At 36.5% G+C, this 24,169-nt stretch overlaps 1 protein-coding gene across 3 annotated transcripts in view; it reads left to right on the top strand.

The window, feature by feature from the left end:
* ASCC3 (activating signal cointegrator 1 complex subunit 3) overlaps positions 1-24,169 on the top strand; it is a 280,041-nt gene that overhangs the window by 93,327 nt on the left and 162,545 nt on the right. For all 3 annotated transcript variants that reach the window (XM_062608480.1, XM_062608481.1, XM_062608482.1), the window contains one exon: positions 20,479-20,643. In XM_062608480.1, the coding sequence (XP_062464464.1) occupies positions 20,479-20,643 (165 nt within the window). The remainder of the gene's footprint in view (positions 1-20,478; positions 20,644-24,169) is intronic.

Below are 24,169 nucleotides of genomic sequence, written 5' to 3'. Positions count from 1 at the left end.
TAAAGGCTTTTTTTGTAATTCCATTCTTGATTATGTGTTCCTTTTTATTGGAAGTAATTACATTAATGCCTGAATTAGCTCCATTTCCTACAAGTTTTTCTGAATTCTTTAAAAAACAAAGTTTTAAGTGCCTTTTTTTTTTTTCTGATTGCCTTTTTTTGTCTTGGATAAATTCATGTGTAACTTATTGGTATTGCACTTCAGCATGCAAATCAAAAGATACAAATATTCAGTTTGGTTGATGAGCCCTTGCTACAGGTATATAGTCTTTTGTTGTTGTTGTTGTTGTTGTTTTGTTTTCCCTCCAGGGCACACAATTTTTCATTTACTTTAAGGTTTATGAGAATAAATTCAGTTTTAATATATCTACTGGATGCACTCCCATTAATCACTGTCTCTGAAGAAGTTTGATGTCATAATTGTACTGGTTTTGGCTGGGATAGTGTTAATTTTCTTCGTAGTAGCTGGTATGGGGCTATGTTATGGATTTGTGGGAAACAGTGTTGGTAAGACTGGTTTTGTTTTAGTTGTTTGGGGATTTTTAGTTATTGCTGAGCAGTGCTTACACAGGGTCAAGGCCTTTTCTGCTTCTCGCTCCACCCCACCAGCTGGGGGTGCACATAAAGTTGCGAGGGGACACAGCCAGGACAGCTGACCCACAATTGACCAAAGGGACATCCCATACTATATGGTCTTATGTTCAGCATATAAAGCTGTGAAAAGAAAGAAGGGTGGAATGTTTGGAGTGATGGTGTTTGTTTTCCCAAGTAGCTGCTATGCCTGATGGAGCCCAGCTTTCCTGGAGGTGGCTGAACACCTGCCCTCCGTGTTTTGTTTTGCTTGTGCATGTGGCTTTCACTTTACCTGTTAAACTTTGTCTCAACCCACAAATTTTTACTTTCACTCTTCTGATACTCTCCTTCATCCCACTGTGGGGGAGTGAGTGGGGCTTTGTGGGGCTTAGTTGGCAGCTGAGGTTAAACCATCATGCAGTGGAACTTTAAAAGTACAAATAAGTACAAATAAAAGAAAAATAATTGTGGTTTGGATATACCATTCATCCAGACTGCAATTGAATATGTTGAGAGGAATGCTGTTGCTCTTTGATCGTGTGGCTAAGACCAACAGTGTCACCTGCAGGTGAATCAAGTAGTTTCTTAATTTTTCAAGTGGAAATTTCAGACACGCAAGTTACTCATAGAAAAAGAGATCTGATTTAATAAGTTTCCTGTGAATATATAAAAATCAACTTTGCTGCTTATTCTTGTTAGGAAATTAACTGCAAATATGTCTTTCAAAATATTTTTAATAAGTGCATGCTAAAAAATTGAAATAATTCTTTAATGTGTATAAAAAGATGTTTATAGGAATATTCTGCCACTTATTATTTGAAATCAAATTATTCTGAAAATGTGTGTCATTTATGACATTAAATTCTTTTACTGTGTTTTTTTAAATAGAGATAAAAATCAGTTGTTTATCCATCTCAATCATTGTATCATCTCAATCCATTGTGGTAGAATATTGCAGAAGAAATATGAAGTCAGATGTCAAAAGATTTGCATTTGGGTTAAAAAACTCAAATCAATAAACACTTTTAAAATATATGTGAAATATTGCTCTTAGATTATTGTATCTGCCACTTTGATACACAGATATTAAAGATGCCAACGTTTTCTGAAAGTAGAATGACATGATTTATGTGAAGAGAGAGGACTGCTGTTCTTCAGCCATTTTTTGAGACTACAGCATCTTCCTTTCTCTGGTGCCAGGTTTGTAATTAATTAAAAAAAAAAAAAAACACACCAAAACCCCACTTATTTCTTCAACTTCATGTGACTGAAACTGGCTGAATCAAATTCTGTCTTGACCTTTACATGAAGGATTTTTAGTTGTACTATTACGGTGATGGGAGCATCCAGTGTCTGCTGAGCTGCAAAGTACTTGTAACATTTTAAGCCACGTTGTGAATACTAGTGACATTGTCAGAGAGGCTTCTGTGTAATACATGTGCATGATTGTGGGAAGAAGTTAGCCTGGTTGAGATGCTAAGTTGCTCTCCCACTTTTGCTATAGAGGGGTGAAACTCCAATTGGGAAGCTGCCTTTGAGCTTTCTATTCCTTTTAGGTCACTTAGGTAGGAGATTTATATGTATCAGTCTTGCGGATTCTGAGCATAGAAAGATTTAAATAGCTTTGTGTGTGCTATCATGTTGGCTAGTAAGCTGTAGTAGAGACCTCAGTGGTAAGGGTTACCTTACATAATATTCAGTAGTAAATTAAGCCTATTTTTTGGGTCTTCACAGTCACCAGTTTTGGTTTGTGCTGGTTTTAGAGTGCTTTTGCCATTTCAGAAAATACTTTAGACAGTGATGTTGAAAACCAAATGTTACTTCATGTCAAGGCATAGTGCTAAGCACAAGACTGCTGCTCTTTACACTTGATCTTGCTTTACTGTGTTTCAGACAGTGCATCTTATTTAACTGTATACTTGCCAAGTTGTATTCACTGTTACATCTATGAAGGCAGATAAATGTTACATTGATTTGGTAACCTTGGTATGGGGGCAAGGGAGAGAGGGGAGAGTTCCTAATGTAAGAGAAAGTTTCAAAGACTTTTAATTTCAGGTCCGGTATTATAGCTGTAAGACGTTGAGTTAGCTTAATGTGTTTATAACGCATCATGATTCCTGAGTTTTAATCTTTTATGCAGAATTTAGAGTCTTCACTTAATGTGCTCCAGAAAGTACATTGTGTGTAGGAGTATTATATGTAGGGTTATTAAACAAAATGGTCCGGAGTTGAAAACTGATCAAATATGATCCACGCTCATTTGTAAATCACTTAATGAGTGATACTAATGAGTTCAGTAAGCTGTTTTAGTGGGTTTTGATCTAGATGGAAAACTCTAAGGCTTTCAGACCTTAGGGTCCTCTAGGAATCCTGTGAACATGTTATTCCTATTTGATACCTCCAAGTCCAAGAGTGGTTTGTCCTAGTGAGCAAGGAGTCAAACAAGAGTGGCAGGAGGCCTGTGGGTTGAAAAGTAAACATAAAAATGAAGCATGAAACAGGTGAATGCAGAACAGGTGACCTGGAAGGATTTTAGTTGCTGTTTTAGCATGAAGGGACAGGGTTAGGTAAGCCAAAGCCTTCACAAAGCATATGTGAAGGGGAACCAGAAGGGCTTCTGTGGGTGTATAGGAAAAGGAAGACTGAGGAAAACTGTAGGTGGGGCAGGGGACCTGATGAAAAAGGACATGTAAAATGCTGATGTACTTAATGCCTTTTTGGATTCAGCCTTTATTGTTAGGACTGGCTTTCAGTAACCCCAAGCCCCTAAAACAAATGGGAAAATCCAGAGAAGGAAAACTTAACACTTGGTGGAGGAAAGGTTAGGGAGCATGCAACCAAACTGAGCATGTTTGCAATCTGATGATATTCACCCACAAGTCCTGAGGGAGCTGGTCAAAGTCATCATGAGGTCATTCTAAATTACCTTTGGTGATCACCAAAGGTTGAGGTCGCAGTGATCATCTGGCGTGCAACAGCGTGTACCGCAGCAAGTTTGCAGATGTTACAAAGCTGGGAGCAGTGGTAGTTGGATCAAATGGTTGTACAGTCATTCAGAGGGACCTTTACAGGCTAGAGAAATGGGTCAAAAGAGATCTCATGAAGTTCCAGAGTTAAATGCTGTGTTCTGCAGAAGGGTGGGCGAATAATCCAGTGAAGGCTGGGGACTGATCAGCTGGAAAGCAGCTTCCCAGAAAAGATATAGATGTTCTTGTGGATGACAATTTGAACATGAGGCATCAGTGTCCCCTACAGTCTAGGCTGCATTGAAAAGTGTTGCCAGCATCTAAAAGGAGGTGATACTGCCCCTCTGATCAGCTCTGTTAAGACACACCTGGAGTACTGGTTCCCCTTCTGCATCCCCCATTGGGAGGGGAATAGGGACATAGCAGAGAAAGTCTTGCAAACAGCCACAAAAGTGATTAAGGGGCAGGAACATCTGACACATGAGGAGAGGCAAAGCAAGATGGGGTCATTCAGCCTGGGTATAAGAAGGCCCAGATGGATGTGATAGGCTTTTATAAGTACATTGTGTATTGGTGTGAAAAGGAGGCTAAGCAAGACCTTAGCAGTGTCCAGTGAAAGGACAAGAGGCAATGGGCACAAACTGCAATACAGGAAATTCTCTGTAAACATAAGGTTTTTGGTTTTTCTTTCTCTGGGGGTGGTCAGAAACTGAAGTTTGTCTTGAAAAGTTGTGGGGTCTTCACCTTAGAGGTACTCAAAACCCGACTGGACACTGTCTTGAGCAGACTTCTCCAGGTAACCTTATGGATTTGCCTGTGTGATTATCATGAGTTAACTCCACTTCTCATTCCTCACCACCCCTGTGGAATGCGGAGGAGAATTGGAAAAAGGTAAAACCCGTGGGCTGAGATAAGAACAATTTAATAACTAAAATAAAGTAAAATAACAATAATATTGGGGGGTGGGGGTGGGAGAGAGAGGAATAAAAGTCAAGAAATAGTTGCTTGCCACCCAATGATTGATACCCAGCCTGACCCAAGCAACTGTCAGTCCTTTCCGGGTAACTCCCCCCAAGTTCATATACAGGGCATGATGTGCTGTGGTATGTAATGCCCCTTTGGCTAGTTTGGGTCAGGTGTCACATCTCTGCTACCTCCCTGCTTCTTGTGCCCTCCTCACTCAGCATGAGACTGAAAAGTCCTTGATCAGGGTAAGTGCTACTTAGCAACAGCTGAAACATTTGTGCGTTATCAGCATTGTTCTCAGGCTAAAGCCAAAACGCAGCACTGTACCATCTACAACTTTATCCCAGCCAAAACCAGGACACTATTATTTACTGCGTGTATCAATAAAAGATGAGACAGAATCATTTTAGACACCATTTTGTGTGTTACAGTTTCCCATATAATAACAAAAGCTGACATTTTGTCAAATTTCAGATTTCTTTCCAGTGATGGAAGGCTAATAAGCAGTATACTTTTCATATTTTTCTACATAAAATTAAGACTCAAAATCGTAAAATACATTGTCGGAATATTAAAATCTGAAGTACAATGAATCTTAGTAAGTAACAATAAAGAATGCCTCAGTTGAAGTTCTTTAATAGCAAAGAATGTGAAGTACTTCATAGTATGAACTGCTCATCTGCATATGAATTATTATTGAATTTATTAAAAACACCAAATAAAATATTACTGTAGGGCTTTGTCTCCAAGGCTTTTTTTGGCACCAAGGATGTAATCTTCAGTAAAACTAGTAGGAATATAATTTTCAAGAGTGTCTATTAGCATTAATATTTTATCTGTGAAGAACTTGGAAGAATGATTTACTTCTGTTAGTTTTAATGGTCTTTTATAGCTGAAAAGGTTCTGTGCAAAAGGGATCCACGTCTTTAAAATTACTGAGTAACTGTTTTGCTCTTCCGAATACTTCTTTAAGCAAAGTAAATTTCACAGGATAAAAAAGCAGTCTTGTATAGTTAATGCAAATGATGCATTAAGTTAGACCCTTCTCCCAGAGTACAATTTAAAGGTACTCAGAAGTCCAATTATCTTTGATTTAGATGTAAAAATTGCAAAATAACAGCTGTGCCTGCTGAGTGAATATTCCTCTGCAAGAGGTAGCTTATTTGAACAGAGTCAGAGACAGGTTGCTGAGGGAATGTTGAGCCTCTTTTGGCTCTCTTTCAATTTAAAGTGCTTCTGGTCAGCTGAAAATGCAAGTAAATTACAAAATGGTATCAGAGCAATTTACAATTTATGACCTCTAAGTTGTCATTTTGCATGTTACAAAATATTTTAGGTTGTTTAGCATTTATTGTGTCTATTTGTGGAACACAATCACATTACATTTCAAATTAATACTAACAAATGTTGCAGCAAATCTTGCTAAATTTGACTGCATTTAAAAGTACAGCTTTTTCCATACTACAATTTTTTTTAAAGATTCTTTGATGCTAAAGAATCACTTTGCATGTGTAACCATATTGAAATGTACTGTAATTTACGGTAGAATTTTAGTATGTAATATTATAAAGTATCATTAGTATAATACTAAAAGTATTTTATTAGCATGAAGCATATAATCGTATACATTATAGCATATAGTACTAGCAGATCATATATTAGTAGTATATTAAATTTTTAATACAGAGTAATATTAGAATATATAATTTAGGATATATATCTGTTTAGAATTGAATTTTGAAGGGTGTTTTTCAGTTGAAGTTCTGAGGATGTTTCTCTTGGTGTGAATGCAATATTAAGTGCAGTTATGTAAACTAAAATGATCTTAAAACTGTACAAAATTGTATGAAAATTAATATGTCTTTCTGTGAAAACAGATGCAGTACATATAATCCAATATTGATAAATATTGGTCTAATTTGGTTTTACAACACGCTGATCATGGAGCTTTCCAAAACTTCCTGGCGAACCTCCTTCAGGGCATATCTGTCTTCTGTCTTAGAAGATTTTCTTATTATTTTTAACAAAAATCTATTTCCAATATAAATCTTACCCAAATTTTATTACTACTTTCCTTATCTGAATGTCTTCCTTCCCCAGCCACTGCTGTTTGCTTTTTGAAGACTCTTGCAGTTGTAGTTATCTCTGTTCAGTCACGTTTATTTAGCCTAAGCATCAATTCATTTAAACTTTTCATAAAGGTCATGCTTCATTTATGTTTAGTCATTCTTATTTTTCACTTCTGGACTCTCAGTTGGTTTGCACTTCTTGAATTAAGTTGCCCAAAACATAATGTATTGCCCCAAGGTCATACTGCTGCTGAGTAGAGTGGAAAGTTTATTTAGCATGTCCAAGTAACAGCATTTCTGTTCCAAGGCTTCATTTTTTGCAACAGTGGAGCCTTTTTGGTTCATATGCTGATTGATCTATTCTTTCTTTTTTTTCCCTGTCCAACCACAGTCTTGCCAGTTGTTTTACATCTTGTATTTGTTGCAATAATTATTCCTAAGGGTCAGATAAGTCTATTTTGGCTTTAGCCATATAATAATTAGGTAACTAGCTTAGACTGGTTGCACAGACTTGTAGGGAGAAGACCACAGAGAAAAGGCTTCTAAGGCTGATTTGTATTAAGATGGGTGATATGAACCAGCTAGAAGGAAGCCAGACAACTAGTTTAGAACTTCTGAATCAGCAGGTAAGAGAGGCAAGATGAATCTCAGCCTTGGTGTAAAATATTGAAATTGCATTACTGTTTCATCCATTAATGCATCTGTTCCTTATTAAGGCATTTTTAATTTCTTAATCCATACTCCAATGCATTTACAGCTCCATGTAGCATAATAGCAGTTGAAAGTGTAATGAGCATAATTTTTAAGTCTCTCATTAGGATTACGCAAGAAAATATGTAGTAGTATTGGGGCAGATAGACTTTTGTAGAACTCCATTTGGTTTGATCCTTTCATTGCAACAGTGAACTGTTGGCATTTCCTCTGATGCTTAAAGGATCCTGCTGAAATCCAAAGAATGTGCTAGTTTGTGGTTAATATAAATCTGACAATCATACCATAGGTCAGTTGCAGTCACCTTCAAACTGGTTGTCATTAATAGTAGCATACATAATTTTCTCTGAAGTGTACATAATTTTCTTTGGAGAGTAGACTTGAAAGCAAATTTCACGAAGTCACATCTGCATGGAGGCAAATGCTGTTTGGATTGTCATTTTGTGAACAGGTGTCACAAAATTGTCTTTTAATACGATATCTGTTTAACATCAGCATCTTAGCCAAACCAAGAAACCTTTCTTCCTCTTATACTTTGCCGCTGAGTCAGTGATTTGCATTGATCCTAAAAAAAAACCTGTTTTGAGATTAAAAAAAAAAAAATGACTTGCATCTTCTTACATACAAATCTGTCAAAGAAAATAAAATTGTTCAATAAAGGTGTGTTAAAGGATATCGGGAACAAAATGTCACTGTTGCAGTCTGATCTTCTTTCACATAATATTGGCTTAATTCGCCTCTTGGGGTGATGCTTTACAGGAGCAGAGCAGAGGAGAAAAAGAATTGCCAAGAACAACTTCTTATTGAAGAGCAGTTCCTCACTTTTAGAGAAAAAGTCATCTCTGTGTTCCAGAGAATAGGTATTTGATCACTGTTGTGGGTTTTTTTATCAAGTACCAAGAAAAGGAACATGGACTTTCTCTCCCCCACTCTGGCTTGCTTCAAAATTCAAGTAAATAAATAAATAAAAGGCTATAATTATGCCAACACAACTTATTCTGAACTTTTAATATTTACAGTTTATGAGAGATGCAGAACCATTGTGATAAGCCTTAAAAGTCTGCCAGTGCTAATACATTGGAAGGACTGGTAGCTGAGGTAGTCTTTTACCTTTGTCTCCTGAAGCTGTGCAGCCCTAAAGTTTTCCTGTAGAACAGCAGAGGAATGACCTTGAAACCCTTTTCCTTGCAGCTTTGGGAGGAAAAAGAAAAGAGTGAAAAAAAAAAAACAAACCAAAGCAAAAACGACCAAGCAAACAAAAAACTCACCGGCCAAGCAACAATATACTGTGTTTCTTGGAAATGTCTAAAAAATATTCTCATCCTTAGTTTTGCCTTATAAATTCTTATCTAGTAAACAAACTAGCAACTTTAGCACAGTTATTGCTATAATGATCTTTAAAAACATACACTCATGTTTTGTTGTTATTTGGAGGTATCTCTGTTTTATATGAAAAAAGGGCTGGGAGAGAACAAAATGCAAAATAACACTGAGAAGACTTGAAAACATGCAGGCTGGATGCAGTGTCCCAAGAGACAGATACTTGCTGAAAGTTGTCAGATCTGATTAAGGGAGCTGTTGGCATCAATCAGACCTGACAGTAGTATATCAGAGGTTAGTACAACTATAATTAGTGAACTGATTAACAGCAAAGAGGAAGAGGGTAATGTTTTGGATCAAACTCCCTTAAAACATTTAGATCATTATCTAAGCTTGAAGCCTGAGTGGCTAATTATATCTTCTACAATATAAGAGCTAAATTTCACAAAGCGTGCAAGCTGTTCTTCCTCATTGTGGTTGTTAAAATAAGGTTTGTACTGACTACACAGACTGTTTTTCCTAGAAAAAAAATAAATACAGAGAGCAGGTGTTCTTACCACATTACTCCTCAGTACAACTATTGTGATCCTAATGTATATTGTTTTCCACAGTTTCTTCTTAGATTAATGTATCTACTCCACATGTAAAGCTTTTTATTTTTGTCAGTGAGAATATAAAAAACAGCAGTGCTTTCACAGCAGCAAAAAAAAAAGGAATTTTCTGTCCAATTCATCAGCTTGACTGGTTGTACTGGGTGTCATTCCCATTTTGCCTTTGTCAGAGTCTGTTCTACTGATGTTTAGAAGTAGCATTGGAACTCACAAATGAATTTTGTAATTGCTGGAACAGCCAGGACTCTGCTGAAAGCATACAATTTTAAATCTTAACATATGAGCTTAAATCTGTTAATCGTAACTGTGATACTGAGTGTACAACAAATAAAACAATATTGAAAAAATCAGTTCAACAGTATGTGTCACATGTTATAAGTGTCTCCCTGCGCTTAGGTGGTGTGCTGAGACATTGTGAATTGGTTGCCTTTTCATTAGGTGAGTTAGCTGAGTTCTGTAAAAGAACTGAACTATCATGTGTTCCTAAGATTAAGTTACAAAATAAAACATGCTGAACAAAGTTAGGTTTCTTCAGTAAAAAATTCATTTGCCATTTTAATGAGTTCTGGGTGGTAGCTGTTACAGTTTTTGTAGTTCCCTTGTTGATTTCTAGACCTATTGTTGATTGATTATTGGTGTTAGCTTTGGCAACTTACTAACTGCTGCTAACATGCATCAGTATAAAGCACCTCTGTAAGTCTTTCTAACATGGAAAGCTCAATCTTTCGTGCATATACTTTTGTAAGAATAGTCTTATTATTGAATGTTTCTAAGATGCTTTTATATATGTGTATGTGATCCTGTATTGCTCTTACTTTAGACCACAAATACATGTTAAGATCTGATATAACATCATCTAGGCATACTGCTCATCTGCATATACTTTGTGTTGTAAGGTGTCTCTTTCACTGGAGACATAATTCTGTTTTGACTGTGTAAAACACAGCATCAGATGGTTGCCTCTGATTTATGAAAACAAAAATATTTGTATTAATTTTTTATTACTTCCTGTCTTCCTACCTCAAATTCTTGTTTTGAATTCCTGCCTTCTGTTTTACTCAGCGCTGCCTGAGCTCAAGTTCACATGAGGTTTTGTGAGTTGCTTGCACGACTCGTACAGAGTAAGAGTGCAATAAAAAGAGGAATAAAAGCAGCATTATGAAAGTAACTTGCAGGCTGCTGCTGTTGTGATGTGTTTTGATGAAGTTTTACTTCAGAGAGTGCTGAAGTGGTGAAGTGTCCCTCATGGGGTGTGATATCAGGTATCTAATATTAAAAGTCATGAGAAGCTCCAAAGACTCATGATTAGAAGGGAAATGTTTCCAAACTGTATAAAACCCCCCAGCACAGCAGCTTTCGCTATACAACTGCAGGATATGCTGCATTCCAGTGAGAGGCTGTTCTGAGTGGACGTGTGTAATTGAGTGCAGGTTTCTGTGTCTCCATTTCTGCACAAGTAAAGCTCTTGCAGTGAATTTTCTGCCAGAAGAAAGCATCAAGATAAATAGTTAGAGCATAAGTAGAGTAAACTGTGTAAGTTGCACATGTGCCTTTGCCAAAAAGCTGTCAGAAGATGAGGAGTGCTGGCTGTGACTGAGCAATGCTTCCTCTAGAATCAGGCACATATTCTTAAATGCTGCTTTCAAGTGTGGTAAGAGGAAATGATAAATGTGTGTAAAGGTGTGGGAGAAGAAGAGAGAAGGTGGGAGAAGTGGCAGGGTGAAAACAATGAAGAAGAGGAAGTTATATTCATTGAAATCTACATAAGGATATCTTTGAGAGATTGAATATTGACGAGAAAGCAGCAGTGGCTAGAACAGGATTCTTTATTGCTGTCCATCTATCATGAATCTCTATGATGGAGACAAATTTAGTACAGGCACTAATAGAGAGAAAAGCTGGTTCCATGCTTTCCAAAGCTTTTAGATCTTTACAGATTGTATTTTGTATATTTTTTCCCCTTTAATTATATATACAAATGGCAGAGGCCTTAAAATTGTTTCTTCTACAACATGTTCGAGGCACTTTAGAAAATACTACTTTTTGTAAGTTTAGTGAATTCCTATATTTGGAATGATGCTTTATTTCATCACATTTAATTTCAGTAAAAGAATTAATCTGCAGCTGATGAAGTAGTTTCTAAACATATCTAATCATTGTTTTATGTTGTTAAAAGGCAAATTTCTGAAATACCTAACATGCATTTTCCAATGGAGAATATATATCCAGTTATTTCCAGGCCGGTTTAGTCTCTTTACCTCTCCTTAGTTTTGGCTGTAGTACCTTCAATGAGACTTTTTATATGCTAACAACAAAATGAGTAACTCTAGCATCATCACTGGTCATTGCACAGGAGGAGCACTGGAGGTAGCCTTTAGAGGGCAGATGCTCACATAGCCATAGGCATCAGCTGTTTTTTATAATAAGTTTCAGTTTTCTTTTTTCTTTCCTAAGGCTACTGAAATATTAAGAGGATTACTTACTAGAAGGTGAGAAAGGTACAAAGAAATGTTAATGCAAAATGGAAAAGATATGGCTGTTAAAGAGAGCAAAGTAACTAGAAGAATGAAATTACAGTGGAAATGTGTATTACTTGCTGATTTAATCAGTGCTTTGAGAAACAATATTGTGAATTCCACAGGGAAAGATGATATAAATGGAGTATTTGCTGTTTATTTAGCAGCTATTCTAATGATTTCAAAGCAAAGAGGAAGTATTACCTTCATATATGTCTGTTAAATACAAAAATATTTCTGTTGTGCTGCAGGGGTGTGATATGGTCAGGAAATGTTTGTGAATCTTGATCCATCTTTGGGAAGATAATTTAATTTTGGAAACTTCCCATAACAAGTTTTATTATTGTGATCATTCATGCAGAGGCTTCTGGATTTGTTTATTATAACCTTGAGCTTATTCTACAACTTCTTTGTAGAAAGAATGATAGATATTAATGCCTGGTGTATGCAGTAATACAAATTCAGGCTTACAGACCAAATGTTTGAAAGTGTGTGTGTGTACGATTGTACGTATTTTCATAATTCTGACATAGTGAAGTCATATATAATGATGTCCTCTGTTAAAGGAAGATGTTGAAACTACGTATTAGTTTATGCTACTACTGCTCTGCTTACAGTATGGCAATATGCAGGCTTATTCTGGAATAATGCTGATACTCAGAATATCAACACTATCCAGTCTAAGTACGAGGCATTTTTCTATCTTTTATGTTCTACAAAGCTATGTAACCACATATTAAAATACTATGTTATCATGCACAGGGTAAGGGAATAAATAAATGATAAAGAATATTAATATAATGCTTTATTAGAAAGGACATGCATACTGCATTTATTAATGCAGTGTTAAGAACATGTGTATTAAAGTTCTTACAGCCCTACAGGATGATGATATTTTTGAATCTATGGTGAGACATAGGTATGTTGTAGTAGAAAAATTTTGTGTACTATAGCGAAGTACTTACCTGCTCTTTTCTAGGTGAGAACAATTTGTTGCTGTGGGTGGTTCTTTTAAGTAATGGTCATGTCTAAATGTTAAAATTGACCACTGTTGATAGGCCTTATTCCTGATGGCAGGTATTAACTGCTTCTCTGAAAAAATCCCCCAAAAGATGTTTTCCCCAACATTTATGAAAGTTGCACACCAGCTTGCCATCGCTAACAGTTCTTGGCATAATGTTTGAATGAGGCTACTAGTAAGACAAAAAACAATCAAACTTTTCAGATTATTATGATTCTTGGAAATACTGTACATAAAGAACTACTGCTCGTCATTTGTGAACGCAGTAGCAGGAAAATTAAAACACAGGAGTGAATGCTAAGATGAAGAAAAGTAAAGTATTTGGGAGTAGGAGCAACTGCTGTATTTGTGCAGTTGTGAGAGATTTCCACAAAAGATTTTGGTTTGTGCATCCTTTGTTTTCATCCTTCAGACTTTTCTACCTCTTTTGCCATCTTTTTTATCTTTCTAGTCAGAGCTTTTAGTTCATCAGTTCAGTTTAGGTTAGTCCTCTGTGATTGTTTTACTGCAAAGTCTAGTGCCTGTAAGATTGGTATAACCATTAGATATGAAGTCCAAATAAAGAATTGCCATTTTTGTAGTTCCACAAAAGCCTTTACTCATACTCACTTTGTAAAAATTACTTTCTCGAACAGCTCACTGCCAGCAAGATCTGTTTTCTGAGTGGCACCAATTACAGCAGACTAGAATCTTCTGTTTCTGCTGTTTGTTGGGAATGTTTCATTTTTATTCTCAGGAATGTCCATGAAATCTCTGCTATAACAAATATAACAAAGTCTTTCCTTTGTAATCTTTCCAGCAATTCATTCAAAAGTCCTGTATTTAAATAATAGTCAAATTCTGTTTATCACATGCATTAGGAATAAAAACTTTAAAAAATCTGTTTGAAGATAAATTGTCAAACTTATATAAACCCATTGCCAGTCACAAAATTAAGGTTGTTATCAGGTCTGATAAAGCAAAAACCTGAAATGAGAACATGTTTAAGATTTGCCATGCATGCCTGCTTTACTAATGATGCCTTACCTTCCAGAAGGGTTTGAACAGATGTGAGGTAGACTGTTTTGAGAATCCTCTTTTAAGGCAGCACGGCAGGGAGAGTTTAATTTACTAACCTGATGATTCACAACCGTTCTCCCTCTTCTTTGTAATCATAATGGTATGTTGTCTAAACCAAAAATGGGACACTGTTCCTTTTCTTCTGTCATCCCAGTTGATGTTTAACTTAAAATACAAGTAAACCAGTTCTTTATACATTTTGTTTTGACAGTACCTGGCATACAGAATGATACAGGTCTTTTCTAATTGTTTGCTGGAAATCATAGCAATTAGGATGTTATCTGTGGGTTTTTTTCCTGATTTTTCGTTTATTGTTGTATGTATGAAAGGGACAAAAGGTCAGCTAAGTGACTTGCAGGCTAAAATGGGTAAAGAGAGGAAAAGTGTTCTTGAAAATGGTCTTGAAGAGCTTAAAATTGGTGAATTCTGTAAGATGGGACATTATAAATAAATATTTTATGTAGTTTGGTCTGAAATATTTTAATATGTGGATGTACCAGTGGAAGTGGGAATTTAAGAGGATAATCATAGCTTTACTAGCCTCAGAGTGTTTGCAAAAATTGTTCAAGCAGAAAATAGTTACTAGTCATGTGCAAATGTGTTTCAGAGAGCTTAAAGCAGCAAAAAAATTCAAAGGATTGCAAGTGAACTATTGAAAAGGTGAACCTGCAGGCTGTGCCAACTGCTAGAAATGAATGTTGGACTCTAAGAAATTAATGGAAGATCATTTGATTTCAGAGAGACCCTAAGCCTTTTCAGACTAAGAAGAAAAACCTAAATCCAACAAGTAACCCTAGCGTTTTATGATTATATGATTTTTTAACTGGTGAAAACGTAACTGCCTCATATAGTGAAGTATGGCTTCTAAGAGTACTAAAGAAAAATTGACAAAAATAGTTAGAAAATTATGCAATTATAGAAAAATGCATTTTCACAGTCATTCAAAATTTTGTCAGTTGACATAGAAATTATCAGTTAGTGTCATCCCTGTTGACTCCATTTTTCAAAGTGACTTTTCTGTTTGAGTTCTTACCGAAACATTATGCAAAGTAAAGTTGGGATAGGTTAAATAACTCCAAAGGTAAATTAAATAATTTAGGTTTGAAAGTTTTTTGTTTTGTTTTGTTTATTTTATAAAATGTTAACTTTTTTGATTTAAAAGTGAAATTGAACAGCAGTGCTCACGTAAGACTTTGTGATAAGCCCGTTTTTCCTAGTAGAAGTTGTTGTGGAATAGTTAATAATGATAATCCAAAAAGCATTGGAAAATGAGAATTGTATGTGCAGGGAGGAATATAGGTTGACAGTAGAAGTATTGACAGTTAACCCATTTCTATTCAGCCATACCCTAATACAAAAACCAGATTGAAATGCCGTGCATGAGTTGCAGTTCATTAAGCAAATGTGGCATTTATTTTCTAGCTATTTCAATACTGAAAGAGGTGAAGTGGCGAAATAGCAGTATAAATGAACATGCTTCTCAGTATGCTGATAAGTCAAAGTAAAAAGAGAAAACATTAAAGATGTTTCAAGGCTTGGTTACTGTGTCCTTCCCTTGCCCCCAAACAGAAAGCAGAATCCTTTTGCTGAATCTGAGTTTTGAGTTTATAACTTTGTAGATAAAATACATTGTTTCTGAAAATCAATTATAAAAAGAAAAGCCACTACTGCATTTAAAACTAATTATGATATGGATCATAATGCTGCTTTGTTTTTTGTTTTAATTGAAAAAATAATCTTTGTTAACATTCCTGGATTATCAACATTTTCTTTTGGCTATTTTTAATTAGCACATTGCATATTTGAATTCAATTTATGGTTTTAGACTACAGAGATGATTTGGAGGTTTTTTGAAGGAGTTTTTTTCCAACTGTAATTTTTATCTGCGAAATAAATATAAGAACCAATCATATTTTCTGGCCAGACATTCTCTGGAGATATCTGGTCTTACTAAATAAGACAGTATATCAAATACAGCTTTTAATTCAGGTCATTACTTTGAGTTTTAAGATAGGATCAAAGTAAAAGACGATTATAATGAATATTTAGTCATCACTTAGAAACAGAAAAATTAATGATACTAGTTTAAATATATATCCTGATAACATGACCGACATACAAAAAAAAAAACCTGCTATCTGCACATTGCCAATTTAGATTTAGCAAATTAGCTAAGTGTTTGTAGTATTTCACACCTTAATGTCTTAATATGCATTGCTAAATATATTTCCTCACTGTTTGCTAATTAATGTTCTGTGGAAGTACAGCTGCTAATTTTTTGTGGTTGACATGGCTCATTTTAAAGTGATAGCAGTTGCATCTGTAGTAGTGTTAATAAATTATGGTCATACATTTTTACACCTACTATTTTCTACAAGCATTTGAAAAATCTGTATTTGCTAACAAAATGCACCCAGTAATATTTTAACAAAACATAGAAGCACTCCTCACACCCCACTATTCTCTCAGTGATATTAGTGACTTAGTGAGTCATATGTTAAGTTTTAAATATTGCAGGACAGTCTGTAATATCACAAAGTCTTTTCAGGAGTAATTCTTGGTAATAGTAAAGACTGATATATTCTGATGGTAAAATAATTGGACTGGAACAATATTGTGAGGCAGTGCAGGGAAAAATATTTCTCTGAGGAGAATAATTAGCAGGATATACCTTGTAGAGATCAAGTGCAGAAGAAAGTGTTTGTAAGTGCGTGTGTTTTGTAAGATACACTTTTTTTCTAATACTATGAAAGAAACACAGGAGAATGTATGCAATACAGGAGGTTCCTGGAGTGCATTGGTGAGAACTTCCTCCTCCAGGTTATAGAGGAGCCAGTGAGGAGGGGGCTTCCTGGGGATATGAAGACCAAAAGCAGACTTGACTGCAGTGACCATCAGATGGTGGAGTTAAGGATCTGGAGGAGAAGGAACAGCACGCTCACAATCCTGTACTTCAGGAGAGCAGACTTTGGCTTCCCCAGAGATCTGCTTAGAAGAGTCCCATGGGATAAGACTGGAGGGAAGAGAGAGGAAGACAGAGCCAGGGTTTTTTCAGTGATGCCTGGTGACAGGACCAGAGGCAAATGGGCACAAACTGAAACACAGCAGGTTGTGTCTGAACATCAAGAGACACTTACTTTGAGGATGACTGAGCACTGGCACAGGTTGCCCAGTGGGGTTGTAGAGTCTTCAATGTTGGAGATACCCAAAAGCTGTCTCAGTATGTTCCTAGGCAACTAGCTTTTATCTAGCCCCACTTGAACCGGAGAGTTGGGCAAGATGACCTCCAGATGTTGCTTCCAACCTCAACCATTCTTTGATTCTGTAGCTGTGAAGTCATGTCAAGCTGGGTTTCAAAAATGTTGAGACAGCAAAGCAATTTCTTTCTAAAAGCTGTGAATATTATGCTGGTGGTATTTAAGGTAATTGAATCTTCTGATGGGAAGAAATGCTCTTGCTCATCTTTGGACAAGCAATTTTCATAAAGGTTTTGTAAGTCTCTGCTAGTTCTCTGTGTCTGCTTTTCTTAGCCAGTGCCTTCACAGTATCACAGTATGCTAGAGATTGGAAGGGACCTCAAAAGATCATCTAGTCCAATCCCCCTGCCGGAGCAGGAACACCTAGATAATGTTACACAGGAATGTGTCCAGGCGGGTTTTGAATGTCTCCAGGGAAGGAGACTCCACAACCTCCCTGGGCAGCCTGTTCCAGTGTTCCGTCACCCTCACTGAGAAGTTTCTTCTCAAGTTTAAGTGGAACCTCTTGTGTTCCAGTTTGTACCCATTACCCCTTGTCCTGTCATTGTTTGCCACTGAGTAGAGCCTGGCTCCATCCTCATGACACTCCCCCATTATATATTTATAGACACTTATAAGGTCACCCCTCAGTCTCCTCTTCTCTTAACTATAGAGACCCAGCTCCCTCAGTCTTTCCTCATAAGGGAGATGCTCCACTCCCTTAATCATCTTAGTTGCCCTGTGCTGGACTCTCTCCAGCAGCTCCCTGTCCTTCTTGAACTGAGAGGCCCAGAACTGGACACAATATTCCAGATGGGGTCTCACCAAGGCAGAGTAGAGGGGAAGGAGGACCTCTCTCGACCTACTAACCACCCCCCTTCTAATACACCCCAGGATGCCATTGGCCTTCTTGGCCACAAGGGCATAGTGTTGGCTCATGGTCATCCTGTCGTCCACTAGGACCCCCAGGTCCCTCTCCCCTACACTGCTCTCTAACAGGTCGTTCCCCAACCTATACTGGAACCTGGGGTTGTTCCTGCCCAGACGCAGGACTCTACACTTTCCCCTGTTATATTTCATCCAGTTATTCCCTGCCCAACTCTCCAGCCTGTCCAGGTCCCGCTGGATGCCAGCACAGCCTTCTGGCGTGTCAGCCACTCCTCCCAGCTTAGTGTCATCAGCAAACTTGCTGATAGTACACTCAATTCCTCATCTAAATCATTGATGAATATATTAAATAATACCGGTCCCAGTACTGACCCTTGAGGTACTCCACTAGTTACAGACCTCCAACTAGACTCCGCCCCATAGACTACAACTCTCTGGCTTCTCTCCTTCAGCCAGTTCACAGTCCACCTCACTACCTGATCATCCAGCCCACACTTCCTCAATTTAGCTGTGAGGATGCTGTGGGAGACTGTGTCAAATGCTTTGCTGAAGTCAAGGTAGACCACATCCACCGCTCTGCCATCATCCATCCACCGTGTTATTTCCTCATAAAAGGCTAAGAGATTGGTCAAACATGATTTCCCCTTGGTGGAGCCATGTTGACTGCCCCTCATAACCCTCTTATCCTTGATATGCCTTAAGATGGCATCGAGGATAAGGTGTTCCATCACTTTCCCAGGGATGGAGGTGAGGTTAACCGGTCTATAGTTACCCGGGTCCTCCTTCTTGCCCTTTTTGAAGACTGGAGTGACATTTGCTTTCCTCCAGTCCTCAGGCACCTCTCCCGTTTCCCAAGACTTGGTAAAGATGATGGCGAGTGGTCTAGCAATGACTTCCGCCTTGAAACATTATTCATAATTACCCAGTGTTTTTACACCTTCCTTTGTATAATTTCTGTGCTAAGAAACTGGTTTTGCTGCTACATTAATGTGTGCTGTTTATATACCTCACAGCATCACATTTGGAAGCCACCTAACCTGTCTTGATGTTTCAGTTTTTTTGTCAGTCTGGGATTTAGTGCAGCAGTGTTAATTTTTCTTATTCTTACATTGTGTTCTTACAGATAAGATTTTGTTTGAGAAGAAAATGTCATGAATCTCATATTCTCTTGGATTTACATTATCTGGTTGAATTTGAGATTGGATGTTGATAGGGTCTGGTAAACTTTTATTTTATATAATTTTTTAATAATCTACCATGGCTGCTTAGAATACAGCAAATGCTGTCTGGATGAAAACAATGGTGTGTGTGTAAGCTTTTGTAGGGACTTACTAGTATATTTGCTATGGGAGCATTATCATCTGTAATCTTAGTAGTGTCTTATTTCTGAATGTGTAAATTTAAGAGGAACCTTTATTTTAACAGTTCTAATTTCTTTTTTTGTGCAATAAGTGAGGTTGTAAGGTAAGCTTTGTGCCTGTCCCAGGAATCTCTAGCTCTGATGGATAGTGATTCATTATATTTGTTATGAATAGGCAATAAATAATTGCCCTTAAATCATAGTCATACCTTGCAGGCAAGTTACCACTGAATTTATTACTGAGTGGGTGAGATTTATTTCTAGGGGCATTTTATACTTAGCAGTTAGCACCTAAATAGGAAATTATTTTGTTGAATAGTCCATGAGAAATCTGCATTTCTATTTCTATTTAAAACAGCTGCTGAGAATTTTTTGGAGCAAGGAATGAGATCCTTTCTTTGAGTGACCACTTTGGTTTTGAATTTTAAAAAGCGGCTTTCTCGAATTGTGCTAAGGTCAAATGAAGTATGCTGAGTATGTTGTCAATGTGGGGAATGGAGGGTACTATAATTCCGTGGCAACTGTAAATTGAATGTTAGCTCAGTTTTATCTCTTCGATAGTCTGTTACTTAGGGATTTATGCAAAATGAGAAGCCATTGCAAAAGCATGCAAGAAATGGCACCGTAATAGGGACTTACCACTGACCTATGTGAAACAATTAAGTTTCCAGGACTTGTGGAATTTGTTTAATCTGTTTTGCCAGTGCAAGGATCAAAATATTAAAATGTACATTTTGAAAGTATGCCTTAGGGAGGAAGCATTTCGCAGGGTGGGGTCTCAGGTGTTTGCTGTGGTGTGGTGAAGGTTAGAAATATTTTATCATAGTTAATTTTTGGTGGGACATATATATCAAGTAACTCACACAATTATATGATGAGTTGATTCTGAATAACTGTCTCATTGTTTTAATGTGGAAAATGTATACATATGATGTGCAGTAACTTGAAGTTCTTGCTTTATATACCCATATTTTGCATGCTGAATAATACTAATGAGTGTCCAACACATGTAGATGCAGCAAAGTGTGGCTGCACCATATAAAAAGTAGGTGAAACTTAAGATAGTTTTGTTAGGTTCTACAGTGCATTTACTCTGCTGTATACAAAAATACTGTTTTTTTATAAATTTTAGTCTGGATTTTTCTTTGTAAATGCTTAATATTTCTGTTTTCTGTTCTACTAGATGCTTGTGACTACTCCAGAGAAATGGGATGTTGTGACAAGAAAAAGTGTTGGTGATGTAGCCCTCTCTCAGATGGTTAAACTCTTGATTCTTGATGAAGTTCATCTGTTACATGAAGATAGAGGACCAGTACTTGAAAGTATAGTAGCACGTACTTTACGGCAGGTAAGAGAAAAGATCTCCAAAAGAACTGCATTTTCTTCCAAGAATAAATACATTTTGGTGCTTTTACACTGAGAAATTCTTAGACAATTAAATCAAAATGCTTAGGCAGCTTACAATTCATTTCATAGCTTTTCTGTAATAAAAGATTTTTGTCTTCTGTCATCTCTTCTGTATTAGATTTCTATCAGATTTCTAGTTTACATAATTTATTACAGAGCTATTTCTTATTATTTATTTACTTTATTAATTTACTTAGTGTACAAGTAAGAGCAAAATTAAACATTATTAAACAAATAATAATCAGGTTAATTTTTTAACATAACCCAGATTGAAAGTATTTTCTTATGAGGAATGCTGATTTTTACTTAGCAGTTTTGCTAGAAGAATTTTTTCAGGTTTTTTTTTTAATAAAGAATAGTGTCTTAAATCTAGGTAAAACTTTCTGCACTGATACATAATTTTTAGTTTAGCATAATTGGTCTTCCCCCTCGCACACTTTGGTGATACTTTCTAAATACCAAAATTTAAAATGGCAAAAGGAAAAAAGGATGGATGCGTGGGATTTGTTCTTAAATCTTACACGAAAGAAGGATTGAGTTAGGCAATAATTAAAATTGGTCTCAATGGCAGGATGTGTATTTGCAAGAAAAATAAAATGTGGAATTTAGGGATGAATATAAAGGGTGGAATTAATATGAATATATAATGGTAAGGAGAGAATAGAGTGCTGTTCTTTTGAGGTTTTTGTTTTGTTTTGTTTTTTTGTCATGCAGAGCAAAAGTATGTCAATACAAAATAATCTGTAACAAATTAAAAATAAACACAGTCGGTATTGTTATAGCTCTATTTGTAGTGTGTTAAATGTTTAAAGTGTTTTAGATTTTGAGATTGTTTTTCTTGACAAGGCTACACTAACCTTGTTAAGGCTGTCTGAACCATCTGATTCTAGCTCCTCTAAGAACCAAATACAATGGGTGTCTGCTGGATTCCAGTGCAGAAAGTTCATGTATAAAGAACAACATAAGTAAGAATTCCTTAGAAGAAGCTAAACTTGGAAGATTTAAATTTGTTTATAATGAAGAGTAGGGCTTTGTATGGTTTAGGCTGTGTCAGTGCCACTATAGTTTAACCTGTTTGATATTCTATTTTCTTTCTTTAACGGTTTTGATAACCTTGTTTTCCTTAGGTGCCTTTAAAGTAAAGAATCTCAGATTTTAGTGGTTACTATGATGTTCATTGTCTTCCCATCAGATTGCAAGACATTCATTTTTTAATGTGAAATTTTGCAAGATGCGTAAGGTTGGCTTCAACTGCTTGAAATAAATGTCTAGAGCCATTTTATCTGCCCTACATTATTCAGCTTGGCATCCTGTTTCTGCTTCATTTGGACACAAATCTCCCATAGATCCTTTCCTTTTGTGTCTGTCAAGCCTGTGCAGGGAACTTAAGGAATATAAAATCTGAGGCAGTTATGTCTTGCGTACTGAATCCTACCTTTAATGCATTTATTGTAATACAGCAGTGTCTTGCTTCAACAATCGTTTAAAAAATAGCTCTCTAGGGTGCTTTAATCTTCTAGGATTTCAAGGTTTGTTTTACCTATCAAGTTGGAGTTCAATTCATCTGGAATTGAAGCTATTCATTTGTAACCCTTCCTTCAGTGAAACAGTTGGGAAGAAAAGACACAGATATTGAAATTAACTATCTCACCACCTTTCTGAAGAACTTATTTATTCTAAGTTGATAAGAAAGGCAGTACTGGAGACCACTTCAGGAGAAGGTAGTAGAAGAGGGGGGAAATTTACAGTATAAAAGTACTCTAGAAATAAACCCCACAGTTAAACAGAAAACAAAACTGCTTGTAGAAATATTTAGAATTATGCAGTAGAAAACATTTCCAAACAAAAATATTTTTAATTACAAGCCTTCCGGAGGGCATGGAGAGAGAGAAATAGATGTTTTGCACAACTGTTTTAACTTTTTACTATGGAAACAAATAATAAAAGGGCTAGTTTTAAAAATTACACTGAAATGTTATACTGCAGCATCTGAGCCTGCAAGCATAGCTCTGTGAAATATGCAGTATAGATCCATAATTAATTTTGAAATTACTGGAACTTTTATTTCATGACTAGAAAAGGTGACATAAGTTTTCTGATTTCAGAAGTATCTCACTGGGTTTTAGTGAAAGTACTGCTACAGATGTTTTAACTGCAAAAATACCACATCTAATAATGTTTTAATGGTGTTTTGGAAAGAAAAAATATTTGGTTACATTTCTTTGCTTCTGTTCCCTGCTCATAGTTCAGTTATATGCATTTTGATGCAAATTCATAAATGTTTGGAGGAACAAAATCAGAATATTCAGCCTGCCCCTGGAGAATATCCTTCTGACTGCGATGATTCTGTATAAAATATTAAGCTCCTCTTGAGCCCTTCTGAAAGTAGTTCTAGAACATGTTTTTCACTGATATCTATAGAAACATCATACTCATTCCATATTCATGCACTGGAGGCAAGACAGAAGGAAAAAAACAAAACAAACAAAACAAAACAAAAAAAAAAAAAACAACAAACAAAAACCCACCAAAACAAAAAGCAGACGTTGACAGCGTCAATCTAAAATGTCCTTATGCCAATTACACCACTGCAGTAATTCAATAATTGCTCAGATCAATTGCCTGATTTGTATACTGGTTTAAAACATCAGAAATATTGACTAGTTTTTCCTAATTTGTAGTGGAGAGATTCAGAAAGTGATTAGACAGGTAATTAAAGGAAAAATCCATTGCATATTAATAGTCCTTAGATCAGACTGAGGGGTGTAGCAATCAGGGGCTATGATGGCAAATGCCAGGTTGCCCAGAGAAGACATTGATGCCCCATCCCTGGCAGTGTTTAAGGCCAGGTTGGATGGCCCTTTGAGCAACCTGGTCTAGTGGGAAGTGTCCCTGCCCATGGCAGGGGGTTTGGAACTAGATGTTCCTTCAGGTCCCTTACAATCCAAACCATGCTATGATTCCATGATGGCATTTTCCCAATTTCAGTACTGTCCCTTTTGACCACTGTGGGAGACAGTGAACTGAAGTAGTTGGATTTTTGGTCTGGTCTGGAACAGTCATTTGTATCACTTTCAGGAGAGAACTGTGATAAATTCATTGAAATACTACTTCAACTTTTTCAGTAAATCACTAATAGCTTCTTTATAATTACGGTGTCTACCTATAGTTTTGTCTGGCTCAAACTTACCTAGCTTGTATATGATTCAATGTCCTGATTCCTGTGGAGATCAGGACGTATAATGTAGTGCCTTCTACATTTTGCAGGGCTTGTTATCCTGTCTTACAGAAAATCGTCCCTCTTGTTTTGTTGGATGATAGAAAAATAGACAAATAGACAATGGCTTCGTTTTGGGTGGGGGTTTTTTTTCTGTTCTCATTGGGTCTTTTTAAGAATTAGTGTTCAGTTGGCTACCTGGGTCTACAACTGTGCCAGAAAAGAATGTTTTGAGTTCTGTATTTGTATG

Source organism: Pezoporus occidentalis, unplaced genomic scaffold, assembly GCF_034315485.1.
Source record: "Pezoporus occidentalis ecotype Australia unplaced genomic scaffold, CSIRO_AGI_Poc_V1 ctg13, whole genome shotgun sequence".
Classification (NCBI taxonomy): Eukaryota; Metazoa; Chordata; class Aves; order Psittaciformes; family Psittacidae; genus Pezoporus; species Pezoporus occidentalis.
The sequence above is the reverse complement of the archived record's forward strand: the minus strand, read 5'-3'. Positions and strand labels throughout refer to the sequence as shown.